Source organism: Coregonus lavaretus (genome assembly GCF_964263955.1).
Source record: "Coregonus lavaretus genome assembly, chromosome: 36".
NCBI classification, from domain to species: Eukaryota; Metazoa; Chordata; class Actinopteri; order Salmoniformes; family Salmonidae; genus Coregonus; species Coregonus lavaretus.
The window spans coordinates 19,522,439-19,541,203 of NC_140023.1; the positions used below are offsets into that span (position 1 = coordinate 19,522,439).

Genomic DNA, 18,765 nt, shown 5'->3' on the forward strand with positions numbered 1-18,765 from the left:
AAGACTTTGAATCAACCTTGCATACTTAGGTTTAGTGGGGAAAAGAGGGCTGGCCACTGTTGATATGCTGTACGTGTGTGAATGAGATTAAAACATGAATATACATTGAAAAACTATTCAAACACACCAGAGGCATGTCAGTGCCACTCATAGTCCTACATATTATGGTTGTGAAACCAAAGGCAGAATAACACAATACAAAATGAACAAGGCCTACTTACATGCAGGCGAAGGTGTTTGAGTGTAATCATGTTGGCCATATTGGATTCAGAATAAAATTAATTCACACCAACAGTCACATATTTAGAGGTGATTTTACCTCCATCAACTGCAGTGTCGGGGAAGCTACTCTGCAAATATAGTTCACCAAGCTACCAATTACTTCACGGTGGAAGAAGTTAAGCTACACTAAAGCTACCCTTAAGAAAAATATAGTTTACTTAACTAAAGTTACTTTGAAAAAGTAGTTCACTACATCCAAACTACTTTGTGATAAATTCTCATATCTAAATCTGAAATGTCATAGACTTCAAACCGCAAGAACAGTTCACTCTGTTAGAGTCATATGTTAACATAATGTGTAATTTAGCCTATTAAACAGTGAGAATTAGGCAGAAAGGAAATTATTGCATACTTCACCCATATTTTATTTTATTTTTGCAAAAAGAAGCAGTGTGATGTTGGATCATAGACCTACAGGAGGGTTGGAGACCCCTGTTCCAAACAATATTAATAAACAAAAATAAGCTAAATCAAAAAGGGTATTTCAGAATCTAGACATACTCCATATGTTAGAGCACACTATAAGGAGTATAACGACACCAAATGTTGTCTGTATCATTTACGGTTCACAGATCATAGGGTCTTACAAGAGGCATGTATAGGTCTAAAATGGGCCTAAAATTGCCACTTTCACTATGATTTTCTCACAAATGTTTGTGGTACAAATGTAAAAAGCTTGTGATACAAATGTAAAAAGCATATCAAACATCCTTCCTCCCAATGAAGTTTCTATGTGAAAATTGCCAGCACAATCTGAGATACCCAAATTATTTTCCGACTACGCTGGCATGGAATCGCCCGACAGTGTTCATGATCACCACTATTAGCATGCATCACACTTTCTCAGCCCTTCCTCTAACTGCTAAGGGCCAAAACTTAAGCCTTCAGTATTTCTACCTTTCAGATAAATAACACTTTGTGATTTGAGATAAATAACACACAAGCATGCTAACTCTTCTTACTAACTGTTATTAACCCCTCTTACGACCTTCCCAGTCTATCCCTCAGGATTGGTTGGTCTTTTCTATTTGTCAATGTAACCCCTGATCTGACTTGCTACTCCCTCCTCCTCCTCCCTCCTCCTCCCTCCCTCCCTTTCTTTGCCACATCCAATGTCTGTTCCCCAGGTGGTTTGGATTATTTAGCGTTTGATAGGCAGGCCGGTCACAACATCTGTTGTTTATTTCATGCAAACCGTCTCGCTTGTCTCTAAAACCCCTAAAATGCAGAATTAATGAGGTCTGGAAAAGTCAATGCAGCTCATTAAGTGCTTCATGTCCCCTGCCCACTTTCACCTCCTGATTCCACCACACACACCTTTTCCTCCTGCCAAAACAAAATATAGAGATACAGAGAGAGAAACAGATAGACAGTGAAAAAGAAAGACACACACAGCCTTTAGAAAACACCATCTGCTGCATCTCTTATATGAGTTCCAGACAGCAAAAAGGACAGAAGCATCAAATAGCAAGTGCCACCTCTGCTCTCTCCTCCTCCAGTCCTCTCCACAAGCACCATGCGAAATGATGAAAATGACAGCAGCCAGCTTGATTGATGGGCCTATAGTCTATCACTTATCTATCATGTCTCTGTGATAGAACTACCCCCTCTTCTCCTCTCTCATCCATGTGTCATCAACTCACACTCAGCAGCTGTGTAAAGAGTGACTCAGTTTGGTGTAGCGATAGAATCTCATAATTTGCGTCAATAAACCTCTCCTGAGCACTTACTGGCTTCAGACAGGAGTTAGGACTGTAGGGCGATAGAACACATAAACTCACAAAGACAAGCTGTTTTTCGTTTGAGGGGCCGTTTGTCTGTAATAAACGCCACTTGATAACTCACCGGCCCTCTTTTTTAATTGGCAACAAGCCCACAGACCTTGGTCACCCCTGGATACGCTATTTTGCTTTGTTTGTCCCCAGATGAATCAACTACTTAAACACTATTTTTATGAAATAATCAATTATATACTTGTTGTCGCCAGTCGCCTACAAGTGGTTACAGGCACAAATAAAATTAATTAGCACAGAAAGGAGATATAACAAAGATAGCTAGCTTTTATTCAGTCCTACATTGTGTTGTTTATCAGAGCAGTGAAATTATTCTCCAATGCCAAGGAGAGAGAAAAGGCCTTTAATACACTTCTCTAGCTCAAGATGTGATTCGCTTCTAGTAGGCCAACTGTTGCCATGTGAATCACAAACCTAATGGTGTTTGTGTGTGCATGAGTGTGTGGATAGCATCTGTCGTATGTCTGCGTATAAGTAATTACCACTAATAAGCATTTATTAGTATGTAATTAAATGTTTATGGGTCGATGTCACAACACTGATAAGATGTGCTTGGGCATAAAGAATTGGAATAAGGCTGTTGTTGTTTGCTGTGGAATACGCATACACAGGACTGTAGCCTTTTTGTGTTCCACAGGGGCTGTTTTCTCTCCCTCTCCCCGCTCTCCTGCTGAGATAAACAGCCAGACAGATTGGACGATCAGAACGGGTTTATTTAGTTGTTAGATTACCCACCAGGCTTCTATCAGTCACTCTGACAGGGGGTACCTTTTCATTCCCCCTCCCATCCACAGATTTATAGCACCCATTTCCCCCACTAGAATCACACAGCAATAGTTATTTAAAGGCCCAGTGCACTCAAAATTATGTTTTTCCTGTGTTTGGTTTCCTATTGTACAACAACTGATGAAACTAAAATTGTAAAAGTGTGAAAAATTGTGATCAGCATTATTTCCTGATAGTTGCTGGTTGAAAATACAATCTACACAGGACATTGTCATCAGCCTGTTTGTATGGGCGGGAGCTTCGGCTTGCCTCAGGCAGTAAATTGGCCATTGGACCAGTAACAAAGAGAGTTCCAAACCTCTCTGCCAAGCTATACTGAACAAACATATAAACGCAACATGCAACAATTTCAGATTTTACTGAGTTACAGTTCATATAAAGAAATCAGTCAATTGAAATGAATCCATTAGGCCCTAATCTATGGATATTACATGACTGGGCAGGGATGCAGCCATGGGTGGGCCTTGGAGGGCATAGGCCCACTCACTTTGCAGCCAGACCCACCCACTGGGGAGCCAGGACCAGCCAATCAGAATGAATCTTTCCCCACAAAATGGCTTTATTACAGACATAAATACACCTCACCACCCCCACTCAGACGATGCCGCAGGTGAAGAAGCCAGATGTGGAGGTCCTGGGCTGGCATGGTTACACGTGGTCTGTGGTTGTGAGACCGGTTGGACGTACTGCCAAATTCTCTAAAACGACTTATGTTAGAGAAATGAACATTAACTTCTCATGCAACAGCTCTGGTGGACATTCCTGCAGTCAGCATGCCAATTGCACACTCCCTCAAAACTTGATACATGTGTGGCATTGTGTTTTGTGACAAAACTGCACATTTTAAAGTGGCCTTTTATTGTCCCCAGCACAATGTGCACCTGTGTAATGATCATGCTGTTTAATCAGCTTCTTGATATGCCACACCTGTCAGGTGGATGGATTATCTTTGCAAAGGAGAAATGCTCACTAACAGGGATGTAAACAAATTTGTGCACACAGTTTGAGAGAAATAAGCTTTTTGTGCATATGGACAATTTCTAGGATTTTTTATTTCAGCTCATGAAACATGGGACCAACACTTTACATGTTGCGTTTATATTTTTGTTCAGTGTAGTTTAACATTTTTCCCTCTTGAGTTTTTTGCAAAAAACTATTTTTGTCAATTTTAATGGGAAACTATTTGAGTAAGGTATTTAATTGTTAATCAGAAATTATTTTATATTAATATAAAAACGGCTGCATTGGGCCTTTAATGTCTGTGTTCACTCTGTCACTGGTGGGTTACTGAGTTTGGGTGGGAAATTGCGGGGAAACAAGATGAAACACTATTCCACCCACTTAACTGTTCTGGTGTTTACAGTTTAAGCACATGTAGCTATGGCTTTAAATGGTAGTTATGATTTTAATAGTCAAACACTCAAATGTACAGTCATGGTCAAAAGTTTTGAGAATGACACAAATATTAATTTTCACAAAGTCTGCTGCCTCAGTTTTTATGATGGCAATTTGCATATACTCCAAAATGTTATGAAGAGTGATCAGATGAATTTCAATTAATTGCAAAGTCCCTCTTCGCCATGAAAATGAACTTAATCCCCAAAAAACATTTCCACTGCATTTCAGCCCTGCCACAAAAGGACCAGCTGACATCATGTCAGTGATTCTCTCGTTAACACAGGTGAGAGTGTTGACGAGGACAAGGCTGGAGATCACTCTGTCATGCTGATTGAGTTAGAATAACAGACTGGAAGCTTTAAAAGGAGGGTGGTGCTTGAAATCATTGTTCTTCCTCTGTTAACCATGGTTACCTGCAAGGAAACACGTGCCGTCATCATTGCTTTGCACAAAAAGGCTTCACAGGCAAGGATATTGCTGCTAGTAAGATTGCACCTAAATCAACCATTTATTGGATAATCAAGAACTTCAAGGAGAGAGGTTCAATTGTTGTGAAGAAGGCTTCAGGGCCAAGAAAGTCCAGCCAGCGCCAGGACCGTCTCCTAAAGTTGATTCAGCTGCGGGATCGGGGCACCACCAGTGCAGAGCTTGCTCAGGAATGGCAGCAGGCAGGTGTGAGTGCATCTGCACGCACAGTGAGGCGAATACTTTTGGAGGATGGCCTGATGTCAAGAAGGGCAGCGAGGAAGCCACTTCTCTCCAGGAAAAACATCAGGGACAGACTGATATTCTGCAAAAGGTACAGGGATTGGACTGCTGAGGACTGGGGTAAAGTCATTTTCTCTGATGAATCCCCTTTCCGATTGTTTGGGGCATCCGGAAAAAAGCTTGTCCGGACAAGACAAGGTGAGCGCTACCATCAGTCCTGTGTCATGCCAACAGTAAAGCATCCTGAGACCATTCATGTGTGGGGTTGCTTCTCAGCCAAGGGAGTGGGCTCACTCACAATTTTGCCTAAGAACACAGCCATGAATAAAGAATGGTACCAACACATCCTCCCAACCATCCAAGAACAGTTTGATGACGAACAATGCCTTTTCCAGCATGATGGAGCACCTTACCATAAGGCAAAAGTGATAACTAAGTGGCTCGAGGAACAAAACATCGACATTTTGGGTCCATGGCCAGGAAACTCCCCAGACCTTAATCCCATTGAGATCTTGTGGTCAATCCTCAAGAGGCGGGTGGACAAACAAAAACCCACAAATTCTAACAAACTCCAAGCAATGATTATGCAAGAATGGGCTGCCATCAGTCAGGATGTGGCCCAGAAGTTAATTGACAGCATGCCAGGGCGGATTGCAGAGGTCTTGAAAAAGAAGGGTGAACACTGCAAATATTGACTCTTTGCCTAAACTTAATGTAATTGTCAATAAAAGCCTTTGACACTTATGGAATGTTTGTAATTATACTTCAGTATACCATAGTAACATCTGACAAAAATATCTAAAAACACTGAAGCAGCAAACTTTGTGAAGACCAATACTTGTGTCATTCTCAAAACTGTTGACCACGACTGTAGTGTAGCACTGCTGGATGACAATACAGAGAAAGCATATCTGTGTGTGTTGATGCTTTCAGTGACTGAAGTGATCCGATTGATCCCAATATGATTGTGATTGGTTGTATAATAAGGCACATAGGCTGTTGCCATTTTAGGAGTCGCTTTTCAGACATCAGTTTTAACTGCTATCAGTTTGTCAATTATTACCTACAGAGCCATTCTAACAGATTTCCACCCACAGCCTGTTTTTCAACAAACACAAACTAATATCTGAAGTGGCTAGATTAAATGTAGCCATAATTTTGCGGGCCAGGCAGCCCGATATGTCAATCAACAATTGACATTCCATAAAACGTCATATTCAAATGAATGATAATCTCCACTTAATTACTGCAAGAATTTAAATTTGATATATAAGAGTATGATGGAAAGGTCTAGCTAGCTGCCTATTGTACAACTCAAATCAACAATAAAGCAAAGATCAATCAACAAGATATCCGCTTCCCCTCGATGCAGCCCAATACTCAAGGTCATGTAAAATATTTGATTTTAAGAATATACATTTTGAATTGGGCAGAGTTGAGTTGGTCTGCCAGGACAATGTTGGAAAATAACAATTAATGACATGTTAAATAAACCTACAAGTTGAACTAGGATGTCCAACTAGCATTCGTTCATAGGTCCCGCTATAAGGAATATCCCGTTTCATGGTCAACTATTCCTAGAAGCAGCTAGATAGTCCTTCATTGTTTTGTTTTTTATACCAGGTAACAAAATGAAAGAAAATGTTTTATGTTTTACAAACAAAATATACTTTATTATCCCAAGACAAAGTTACAATGACTTGTCAGATACTCACTTTTTACAGAACACTCAGTTAGTATGCAGATTAAATGACAACTCACGACCTCCGCACCATAAAGTAGGGACTTGGGGGCCGTGCAAATAAGGTAATGCAGATGTGACTTCTCAAAAGCAGAGTTTATTACAGAAAGAAACCCATTAATGATATCACACAACCTGCAGTACCACCTCATTATTAGCTTTGAAAAGGTGCTAGCCCCATCCACCAACTCGTCTAAAACAAAAGAGAAACCAAATTCATCCATGCTATGAGACCCCAAATTCATTCCACACATAGATGAGCACTTTGGCAGAAAACATTGTCAGACTTTTTTTAAATGTAGATTGTTGATATACTAGCTGTCGTAGTTATGTACCACTGATATGGTGCTGGTTGTTACCGAGACATCAGTAGAGATATACATGTGCAAATGCACAACTCGCACAAGAACACAGAGCAAGTAGTGATATTAGAGATAGTCTTAAATTGGACAAATGATAGATTATTTGATTCTGATGAAAACCCTAACATGAAACTAGGGAATAAATAAAGACAAGGAGGGGCAATATATCACTGGGGAGTAAAGGGATTCCTTTCCTTGACCGTCTGTGAGCACAATCGTCATCGTCCACATTACTGCTCTTAATCTGAATCATATAGAATCCTGCTGGACCCTTGAAGGGGAAGAGGCTGGATAAGCAGATCACTTCCTTGGCTGGGCAGCTATGTAGAGAGCCATCAGGCAGTAGAGGGTCCCTCCGATGGTCAGGCCCATGGTGGTCCTGTACAGCATCTTGTCCATCAGGCCTCTCTTCAGGTGCACAGGAATACCATCAGACTTCTGCAATGTAGACAGAATAAAGAGAATGAGAAATTTGATAGCAGTCCCCAACTCCCCACTGTGAGTCAAAGGAGGGAATCCTGAGACATGTCATATTTTATTCAAGTCCAAACTTTATCATTGCTCACAACTTCTCTGCAGGGACAGAGGAGTGTATAACTTCCTAGGAAACTAGTAGGAATGCAACTGTATCAGTGCAAGTACATTTTGGCAGTGAAAGTTCATGGTCAAAGTAAATTACCATAAGAGTAGACGATCGCTTTATCATCTTCTAACCAAACAAACCAAGGTCAAGTAGGAAAAACTCCCACACAAGCTTACTAGGGTTATTGGGGTTCTGTGATTATCACAGAACCCCAATGACCCTAGAAAACCGATAAGCAGTGTCTGGGTCAAACAAAGGTTAGGACAGTGTCTGTACCTGGAAGAGTTTTTGTAGGTCAGGGACTTTGTTGTGTCCCAGGTACTCCACCGTGTTCCCTGCCTCCGACACATATTTGGTGGGGGTGGCAAAGATCATTGGGGGGGCCTCCATGGGCACTGTTACCCGCAACCCCTGGAGAGACAACAAAACTTTAGACTGTGGAAACCACATGACCCAAACATCCACAAACACATAGGACCAACGATCAGTGTTCGGCCTTTATGCATTTAGCAGCCGTGCACTGCCGTTGCTAAATCGTGGCCGCCACTGAAAAAATAAATACATAATGTAGATGTATGCCCCAGGAAGACCCCATCCAGGCGAAGTCGTCTCAAAACTAAAGTGACTTATGTTAAAGGGATACTTTGGGATTTTGGCAATGAAGCCCTTTACCTATTTCCCCAGAGTCAGATGAACTCATGGATAACATTTGTATTTCTCTGTGTCCAGTATGAAGGATGTTAGAGGTCGTTTTGCAAGCCAATGCTAACTAGCGTTAGCACAATGTTAGGACGTCCATGGTAACAACGTCTATGATAACAGCTAGCACACTAGCTGTTACCATAGACCTCCAGTCATTGTGCTAATGCTAGTTAGCAACTTCCTTCAAACTGCACGCAGAGACATAAAAATGGTATCCATGAGTTAATCTGACTTTGGGGAAGTAGCTAAAGGGCTTCATTGCCAAAATCCCAAAGTATCCCTTTAAGCACTTGGAGAAAGGAGTAGGAGTCTGGCGTTTTCACATGCAAAAGTGATTGCGTTTGATAACGCTTTATCTGCCTTCCCAATAATTCTATTTTCAAAATTAGTTATGGAAAAGAGATGCATGTTTCTGAACAATACATCATATTGCCTTGTTGACAACATGACCAACTGGCACAGATAACTGTTGAATTTGAGAAGGGCGTTCCTCTCATACCGCTTTTGCTGTTGACCGGTACTGTAAACTGTTGACCGGTAGTGTATACCATACATGTGTATCCCGCACGACTAATAAAACTTGAAACTGAAACTACCGCCGGTAATCCAGAATGGTCCATGCTATCCGGGATCCTTGGGACATCCCTACTCCCCATTGAATTTGAAATGTAAAATGGTTGGGTTAAGGTTAGGGTAATGCCGCGTTCAAAACACCTGGGAACGCTGACATCTCTGACTTCCAAGCGTTCAAGACAACTGGGAACTCTGGGGGAGGGAAAAAAAACAAGCTCTGACTGGGAAAAATCATTTTGAACGGTCTAGGGCTGACCCCAATTTGACTGGTCGATTGTTTAGTCGTTAGGCTGTTGGTCGACCGAGATTGTGTGTGTGTTACATTACTAAAGAACACACACACACACACACACTACATATTTGCGGCCATCTCAGTTAACTAATCCATTGTAGAGACTAAAAGCCAGTTTATGCTTGATCCGAAAATGTGGTCGGAGGCTCCTTATGGAGGGTGTGACAATTACAGAGCCTCCAGAGGCATGCAGAGGCCAAATCGAGCTCTGTACCGCATCGCCGTGCGCTTCCCAAATTTTGTAACAATGCGGAGGGCTCTGTATAGCTCCGCATTGACATGATTGGTTGACGGCAGGTGGGGGCCGATACATCCTGTATAAAGACAAAATCACTTCCTTGAAAACAGCTCTCCACTGCTCCACAAAGCACAAGAAGTATGATGAATGCCCTGACTTCTGCTGAGGCCATATCACCGTAAATGCTGTATGGCCAATGCAGACATCGGATTGCGCTCTCTCCCGCCAATTTGTCCACATTCATTGTTTGATAACTTCATTGTGTGAATTGTTTGCATTTGATTGTTAGTGTATATCAATTCCCCATTACATATATCACCAGTAGTACATGTACCGTTAATTCCTAATCTACAACGTTTGTTACTTTGGTTATGGTAATTTATTCTAATGCATTCAATATTATTATTCCAGTCTTCCCCTTCTCATTGTCTGAGTGGACACATTGTGTGCAGAGTGCACAACCTATGCTACACTTGTGGAAAACAAGTTTTGGTTTATTTCATTCCATTTACGAGTTGTCAATTTAGTCATTGTCTTTTGTTTGGAGCGCTACTGTCAATGTTGTGTAAGAACGCACACCTGATTACACATAGAAGTAGGCCTATAGGCTACCTGGCCTGCGGGCAAATGTAGGCATATGAAATGTGCCCATTTGGGGATCTGATAGTATTTCTGGATTGGCTTAACATACCACCACTAATGACCTGTGGAGCTTCTCAAAGTAATGTTTTCTTCACCTCAAACAGCAAGCAAACTAAGTCTGTTTTTACAACCATTGATAATTACAATAGTTCCTCAATGTATTTGAAAAATCTTTACCACCCTCTCCTTTTCGATAACCACTCAGCGTGAAAGGGAAAAAAGTCATGCTCTGATCCAGTGTAAACGTCATAAAATAGGCCTACCCGATTACTTCTTAATAGTGCTCGACTTGCACTGAAATAGGTTCTGGTACTTATTTTGGGTGCTGGTAGTTTATATTTAGGTGCAGGAGCGCCACAATACTTCTGAGCTAATATCCTATAAGAGGAACAGGAGCTCAAGCAGTAGAACATTTGAGATGCCGGTACTCAGCTCCAGTGAGCTCCTGCCCAAGTCAAGCACTGCTTCTTATTCCTTGCGCAAATAGCCTACAGCTGAGTCTGTCCCTAGCTCACTGGCATGGGAAAATGAGGGCCCAGAATATTTTATACAATGTGGGCTGGCCCTAAGTTAATAGTTGATACAATAGTGCTAGCAAAGAGAATGCCGAATGGGTTTGAATGTGAGACGTCACTAGTAAACCCCTTCCCGTAGTGTATGGGATCCTTTTGTGTGCTTAAAACAAGTATAAAGAAATGTTAGCTGTGCACTAGATGCTAAGCTAACAAAGGGAGAGCAGCCATTTAGTTTTTCCTGTGTCACATTGAAATCCCCGTCTTGGGCGACGGAGGTCCCGCCCCTCTGTACTCCCGTTCGAGTTCAGCTTTCTGCGATCAGTGACCCCTAGTGGTGAAAAAAACAAATATTCTATGTGAGGGCAAAACGTGTTCTTATAGTGTGTAACTACAGGCTACACTTATGATACCCAGCCAATCTCAACTGACTGGATATCATTGTCTCATTCAATTTAATAAGTTAAATTGCCGAACATACCTTTTCAGGTTGATCATTCGGATAAGATCCAAATTGATTTGGTTCAACAAAGGAGACAATTTTAAACTTTTCCATATTAACCTAGATAAAGCAACGCTTTCAGGTTAATTAAAGTTTAATTCCCAAATAGCAAATACAGGTATGATTAATCATTATCATTGATTAATCACCTCAATTTGCTTTTGCAAATTAATTCACATCCAAATCCCACATTACTGATGCAGTATTGATCCATTCAAACAAATGCTTCTGTTGAACATGTATCCCACCTTCATTACCTACTTGGGTCCTACAGCCCACGTTGGTTTGCCAATCTCAGAAAGCTTGCAAGCACAGCTTTTGAGGCATCAAAGAGAAATAAAGAACCGGAGAGAATATGATAAACAGGAAAAAGACAAGTCACTATGAATAGAAGTGGAATTGCCGGACAACAGGTCCGCCATAATTAACACCCTTAGCAAGGACGTTAACAGTCAAATTACTCCCGCTAATTCCACTCGAAACCCAATAAGTCCATCTGTTTTCACCATGAACAGAAATTACACATCACGTCGTTGCGAACGACCACTCCACTTTGTGGGGAATATGACCAAAAAACGCGACTCAAACAGCCCATACCTGGAAACCTGTCATGTGCTAATTGATTTGGGCTCAACAATAACGCTAATCTCTCAAACGTTGTTCATTGATCTCAAAAGGGCTTTGAACCCAGCTAAACGTTTATTGAAAACGGAAAGATGCAATACTTCACTTCGAGGTTTCACCCAGACTACCTCGCCTCTCACAATGAAACTCATGCTGAAACTACACTTCCAAGATGTATCGCTTGTTCACCCGGTGTATGTTACCATCCTCGAAAGTGAACCCCTACTACTTGGAGTAGACTTGATGGATCGGTTGATCCCACTGATGGATGGGAAGACCAACCAAGTATGGTCACAGGCAACCGTGCCGTCTCCACTGACCATACTTTCGTCTCCTACCGCTGACTGTGACACAGTCATCCACAAAGAGCATATATCAAAAGAACCCCATTCGAAAAAGATGTCTCGACACTTCTCTGTGAAGCATCTGACCCAAGGAGATATTACAATATCTCGTCACATTCAATCAGCAAACCTGATTGACCAGTCCTTTCATGATTTCAAGGCAGCAGTCTCTGTGAATGAGCCACTTCCCTCCTCCTTGGAGTCATGTGATACTGTAGCTGAGATTAACTTCTTGTCCTACGGACACTTCCGCAAGCACTTCGGCCGTCTCAGGAATAAAAGCAGAGTGTACTCTGCTTCCGATGTTACATTTTCCGCTTTGAGGGGGACTGAAACCCCTTACAATGAAACTAACGGCGTCAGTCCCGCAACTGACCCGATGACTCCCACCGGTGAAACGCTGTGCCATATCGCAGAAAGATATCCTTGTCTCAGTTCGCAGGTACTGGAATGGTCGCCACACGCAGACGCTGTGGTGACCGACAGGCCACGACAGCCACTGAGCGTTTTCAAGCACAAACACCAGGAGATTTGGTTGAATGGTTACTAACTACGTGGCTACTGACAACTCGTACAAAGGGTCCGACCTTTTCATTTGTGCCTTGGACACCAACACCCACCGCTGGTGGGGGAGGGGAATACTAGCCCAGACCCATGATGAGCCTCGTCGAGGCCGGTGGGGTCGAGAATATGTGCAACACTGTACGAGACCGCCAGAGCAGGAAACAAATCTAGTTGTAAACTTTCCCATGAGAACAGAGAGGGTTGCGCCTCCATGCTCTGGACACTAAGCTGACAGACACAGCAAACCTTCTTGCCACAGCTCGCATTGATGTGCCATCCTGGATGAGCTGCACTACCTGAGCCACGTGTGTGGGTTGTAGACTCCGTCTCATGCTCCCACTAGAGTGAAAGCACCGCCAGCATTCAAAAGTGACCAAAACATCAGCCAGGAAGCATAGGAACTGAGAAGTGGTCTGTGGTCACCACCTGCAAAACCAGTCCTGTATTGGGGGTGTCTTGCTAATTGCCTATAATTTCCACCTGTTGTCTATTCCATTTGCACAACAGCATGTGAAATGTATTGTCAATCAGTGTTGCTTCCCAAGTGGACAGTTTGATTTCACAGAAGTGTGATTGACTTGGAGTTACATTGTGTTGTTTAAGTGTTCCCTTTATTTTTTTGAGCAGTGTACTTTTATTCATTTTTTTCATTTTCTCTGACACTTAGGAAGTGATAGAGCCATAAACAAGTTCCCCATACAACCATCAGTTAGTGCCACAACGCCACTCATTTGGGAAATAAATGTAATTATGCATTTCGGGAGTGTGTGTGTGCGTTGTTAACATCTGCCTAAGTTACTGCCCAGATCTACCAGGCTGGACGACGGGTCCGGAACGGCGATGCCCACTGCCCATTCTTGTGGTGGACTGCTCCGTTGGAAGAAAGCCTACCAGGGTAAACCACCAGAGGGGGACCGCAACGGCAATCCCCAACCAGGACATCCCCTGGCCATTCTTGTGGTGGCTTCCAGCTTGCAGAGATCCTCCCAAGGTAAACAACCAGAGGGGGACCGCAACGATGATCCACAACCAGGACATCCAGTGGTCATTTTTATGGTGGGTTGCAACTTGCATAATAATACCAAGATTTAACCACTAGAGGGGGACTGTCATGACTTGCCCTCATGGGCTGAGGATCAAAGATGCCAGCTAGGCAAAGGTTTGAACACCCCCTTTCCTGGGGGACAGTTTTATGACCGGTCGTAAATTCCTTGCAGAAACTCTTTCCATGCCATGCAGTATTGGGAGAGGGAATTTCCCTGTGAGACAAAGGAAGTCTTCCCGCCAAGACTCCAACATCCAAAAGTGGATAATGAAACAATATTCCTACTTAAAAGAATGTTGGAAATGGTCAGTGGGGACTTAAAGAACATGTCAAATTCATTACCATGTTGTGATGTCATTTAAGACGGTGGAACAACATAACTATCTCTGGGGGTGTACACTTCCCAGTTATGAGGTTTGCATCTAAATCGCTGTATAAAAACGAATTATTACGTATAATAATACTTTTGTGAAAATAACAATGTGATTTTAGCATTCTAGTTGAGATGATTGTTTTCCATATTGATTTGTTCCCAGCCAGTGGCCACGCCCAGATGAGCACAAACATGATGGAACGCCCCTTTTACCCCGAGTGCCTAAAAAGCCTTGAAAAACAAATTAACATTAGACCAGCAGACGTGAAGCGTGAGCTAAACGTTACAAAATGGTTTAAAACTACAACTCCATTACCAAAGGAAGACCAAGTAGATTACGGTATAAGCCGGATGTTGCAAATGGTTGAATTTCTACCACACCAGGAAGCGTGAAGCTGAAGCTACACATTACAAAATGGTTAGACCAGAAAACGTGAGTCCACACGTTTGAAATGGAGAAACTCAAACACTCAACCTCTACACGAGGTGAAGAAGAAGACAATGCACTAGACCTTATCATCTCAGTCTGCAGCTGGCATGTATAGTCGTCTAGAGAACTTTTCACTAAAGACAAGAGTTGGGAAGGACAATCCCTTTCAGACAACCGCTGGTACATCTGAAGTATCCATTCTAACCACCACTACGACCAGAAACTCTACATTGGGATCTCTGGTGGGCAAACTAAAGTCCTACATCATCAACTCAACGATCGAAGACAGCTACACGTAAATACATTTTGCATTTCTAATCCGATTGAGTGGTTATTAGGGTGTGCTAAGCATTTGTATTTCCGTGAGCGTAGTTTACAAATGTCCGATAAGTGAATTCCTTTGTCTCTTCCTTTCCCCCCTCTCTCTGAATCAGCCAACTCTCCTTCTACCCAAGCATTCATGCTATTGTTAGTCCAGTCCACTAGGGACCTGTTTTCATTGTATTACGTTAGTAATCAATAACCTGTGTGTGTGTTTGTATTGTGTTATTATTTAGTTAGTAAATAATTAAGCCAATTTGTGTATTGCTGATTCATCAATAAGTTTAGGGTTCTTGCAGGTTCAAAGATTATGCGACGTTCAGAATGAGGCTGATAAGAGGTAATTATTTAATAAGTGACTGTTATCGATATAACATCTACATCGAAGAGTTTAATTCGGGAGATGGTAACTCGTTAAACACCTTCTTCCGTGGTGCCCCAAATTCCTAATGAGTTAATTGTTACCTACGTCTCCTGATTACAAACCAAGTAATCTGATTTATAGGTCTTCATGCGCTTGAGAAACTTGATGATCTACAAATGGAGTCAGACGGCAGTGGTGAGCGCTCTGAGGTTGAGCCAGTCCAGGATGAAGTGGACCTACCTGTGGAGACATGTGTAGTGGAGAATTCCAACATTTTCCCTGATAATCCTACCAGAGATGATTTTGGACCGGTAGGAGTGAGATTTTTGGAAAGAGTGGATTCCTGCTTTTTGGCCGACCCATACATTGTTTCGGGCTGGGAAAAGGACAAACTGGGAATGGTTACATCTGTTAAAGTTTCAAGAAGTGGAATTGTTTAGATTTTTTGTGTATCCGCCTCTCAAAGGAAGCGGGCTCTTCGAGTCACGCTGCCCAGGGCTCAACCTGTGGTGTGCTTTGCTCTCTGGATCAGGGCGCCGCTATAAGTGGTGAGCAGTGGGGTAGAGTTGAGTGTAGCGGTGCATCAAATGAAAATGAATATTTCTAGTGTTTGTGGCGCCTGCCGTTTGGTGAGACGTAGATCCGGTGGCAATAGCGAGACTGAGAATACCCAGTCTGTCTTGTTGAGCTTTGACAGAGTTTCTTCATGATAAGGTCAGGTTAGGTTATATTTGCTATTCTGTGAGGGCCTAGGTTCTGAACACGCGTCAGTGCTTTAGGTGCCAAGGATTGACATGTTGCAGCAGTGTATAGAAGGGAGAACCCACAATGTGAGAAATGTGCAGGAGGGCATAGTCAGAGGGAGTGGGGATAGAGAAAGCACTGTGTGCCAACAGTGGGGGTGCACATGCAGTTGGGGGTCCGAAGTGCCGAGAGAGAGAGAGAGATTGCCAGAGTTCGAGTGGGGCAGAAAATGTCCTATGCTGAGGCAATGAAGAGGGTAGAGGAGAGCCCAAGGGCGAGTGAGTCGACTGGGAGCCCCCCAGTGAGTAGGCCTGAAGAGAGAGAGCCAGAGAGGATGAGTTTTAGTAAGGTTGGATTTCTTGCGTTTATAGCCATGGTCAACAACTGCACTGCTCTGATGGAGCAGAAATCACAGAAGATAGCTGTGGTAGTTGCAGCAGCAGCAAAATATTTGGTTGTGAGAGATTTTAGTGCAGAAGATCTAAAGATAGTTGTGAGAAGGGGTTCCATCCTCCCAGGCCGACAGCCTGGTGTAGGATCGTTTAGGGCCAAGTAGTGGGATGGGGTGGTAGGTTTTTGGGGATGGTGTAAATAAAATTAAATAGTATTTGTCACATGCGCCATGAAATGCTTACTTACAAGCCCTTACAAAAAAACACAACTCTGCATTGTTGGTTAAGTAAGAAAATATTTGGTAGGAAAATAAATACAAAATAAAAAAAATTAAAAAAAACATAATAAAAGGCTCCATAACAGCTTCTACCCCCAAGCCATAAGACTGCTAAACAGTTAATCAAATGGCTACCTGGACTATCTGCATCATCCCCATTTTTATGCTGCGGATACTTGCTGTTTATTAACTATGCATAGTCCCTTTACCACTTCCTACATGTCACAGGAGATTGGTGGCACCTTAATTGGGGAGAACGGGCTCGTAGTAATGGCTGGAGCGGAATAGGTGGAATGGTATTCCATTTGCTCTGTTCCACCCATTATTATGAGCCGTTCTCCCCTGCTACTTGTACATATTACCTCAACTAACCTGTACCCCTGCACATTGACTCTGTACCGGTACCCCCTACCGCCTGGTATAGAGGTCCTGGATGGCAGGAAGCTTGGCCCCAGTGATGTACTGGGCCTTACGCACTACCCTCTGTAGTGCCTTGCAGTCGGTGCAGGGTTACGCCTCGATCACACCGACAGTGTATTTGCATTTTGGTACACCAGAAGTACATTAATTTCCAATGGAATGCTGTGTTTGCCTTGCGTTGCAGAGGCAGTGCGTTCTGTGTGGTGCATACGTTGGATTTATCGAACGTATGGTTCAAACTATGCGTTGGCGGATTGACAGAAATGGTAGCAGAAGGTGAATGTTTAACTTTTGTTGTACAAATATCCAGATGATGCTGTGTACCATTTTGCGCAATAACACGGTCAGTGTGTCCAAGGCGTTAAAGGCACTGCATGGTCATTCTGCCATCTGCATTGGCCGTGCAGCATTTAGGGTGATATGGCCTCTGCAGAAGTCAGAGCATTCATACTTATTGTGCTTCGCTGAGCAGAGCAGAATTGTTGTGAAGTTGTCAAGGAAGTGAGTTTGTGTTTATACAGGACCTCCCGCCCTCACCCACCTTCAACCAATCATGTCAATGTGGAGCCCTCCGCCTTGTTACAACATTTCTTTAGGCGAACTGCAATGCCGTAGGGAGCTCAATTTTGCCTGTTTGCCTCCAGAGGCTCTGCAATTGCGTCACACTATCCATACGGCGCCTCCGACCACATTTTCGGATCAAGCATAAATTGGCTCTTAGATGGTGGTGCAATTACATTTTCCCCATTAGTCTATTTTTTTTCTTCACAATGTGGAAGGCACATTCCGAACTGAGAACGGCAGCAATACGCCAAAAAGCGTATAGTCTGCCGGAAATGCACAAGACCACCAATCCGGAATGTCTCTGCAACAAAACGCTGCTAGCTAACCGGCAGCAACTTGCCAGGTTAACGCGTTACTAGCTAGGGCTAATGTGTTAGCTAACTTTGTCCGTCGAGTCACCTTAGCCAACCACAACAAATACTTAGCTAGCGAGTTAGCTGTTATAAAATACATATTATCTAATGTGGTGTGCTTTCTTAGCCATGTTGTGTAAATCCATACATTTGTTTGTTGTGCCCAATTGAAACCCTTGCTAGCTAACGTTAGCTAACAATGTGAAGGTCACTGCTGCACTTTTACATCTGTGGCTGCCTGCTAGACATGCTTTCTGTTTCCTACCTGAGGGCTGTAAGCACTCGGTGCCGATCCGGCAAGTCTTTGTGTAACTCCATTTAACTTGTAGTACATTTTACTTGGCTGCAAAACCAAAACAACAGTTACGAATAAGGTCGGATCACGGATTTCTCCTTGTTGGCTAGACGAGCAGAGAGGATGGACCCAGTATTAACGACACAGGCTGGCTCAGTGGTGCCTGCTTAGAATAGAGAACATTAGGCAATAATGGCGGCTTTTTGTAGGCACTATTAAACGGTCCAGCTTTTGTCAAAAATTGTTTCTTAATTTAAGCTAACCCTTTCCTAACCTTAACCGAATTATACTAACCTGCTACAAAAAGTAAAATCTGACTTTAATTTTACAAAAGATGGAGTCCATCTAGCCATGACTATTAAACAACTCCATGGCTCGTTGGCCAAAGCCTATGGGGAAATTCATGTTTTTTTTGGTAGGGTTTAGGGATAAATGACAAGATTAAGGTAATGGTAAACACAGGCTTGGAGATATTATATGTTTTGTTCTATGAGATATTATCAGCTAATGTCACATTTTGTGAATTTTGATGCATTTATT

The 18,765-nt window shown here is 42.7% G+C and overlaps 1 protein-coding gene across 1 annotated transcript; it reads right to left on the reverse strand.

The window, feature by feature from the left end:
* Positions 1 to 6,615: 6,615 nt before the first annotated feature.
* On the reverse strand, positions 6,616 to 18,368 carry LOC311110960 (cytochrome c oxidase subunit 7A2-like, mitochondrial). The gene is made up of 3 exons (XM_084153610.1): positions 18,196 to 18,368; positions 7,930 to 8,064; positions 6,616 to 7,508 (listed from the first exon to the last, which is right to left on the reverse strand). Exons 1-3 carry the CDS (start codon positions 18,262 to 18,264, stop codon positions 7,371 to 7,373), a joined length of 342 nt encoding a protein of 113 aa, XP_084009736.1. The 5' UTR covers positions 18,265 to 18,368; the 3' UTR covers positions 6,616 to 7,370.
* Between the last annotated feature and the right edge of the window lie 397 nt (positions 18,369 to 18,765).

What these genes read in the sequence shown, in the direction of transcription:
- LOC311110960 (XM_084153610.1), bottom strand. Translation starts at nt 18,264, where the DNA reads ATGTACTACAAGTTAAATGGAGTTACACAAAGACTTGCCGGATCGGCA. An exon ending in CGAGTGCTTACAGCCCTCAG is followed by an intron (nt 8,065 to 18,195) that starts GTAGGAAACAGA and finishes TTGTCTCTCCAG; the next exon opens with GGGTTGCGGGTAACAGTGCC. An exon ending in ACCTACAAAAACTCTTCCAG is followed by an intron (nt 7,509 to 7,929) that starts GTACAGACACTG and finishes TCTACATTGCAG; the next exon opens with AAGTCTGATGGTATTCCTGT.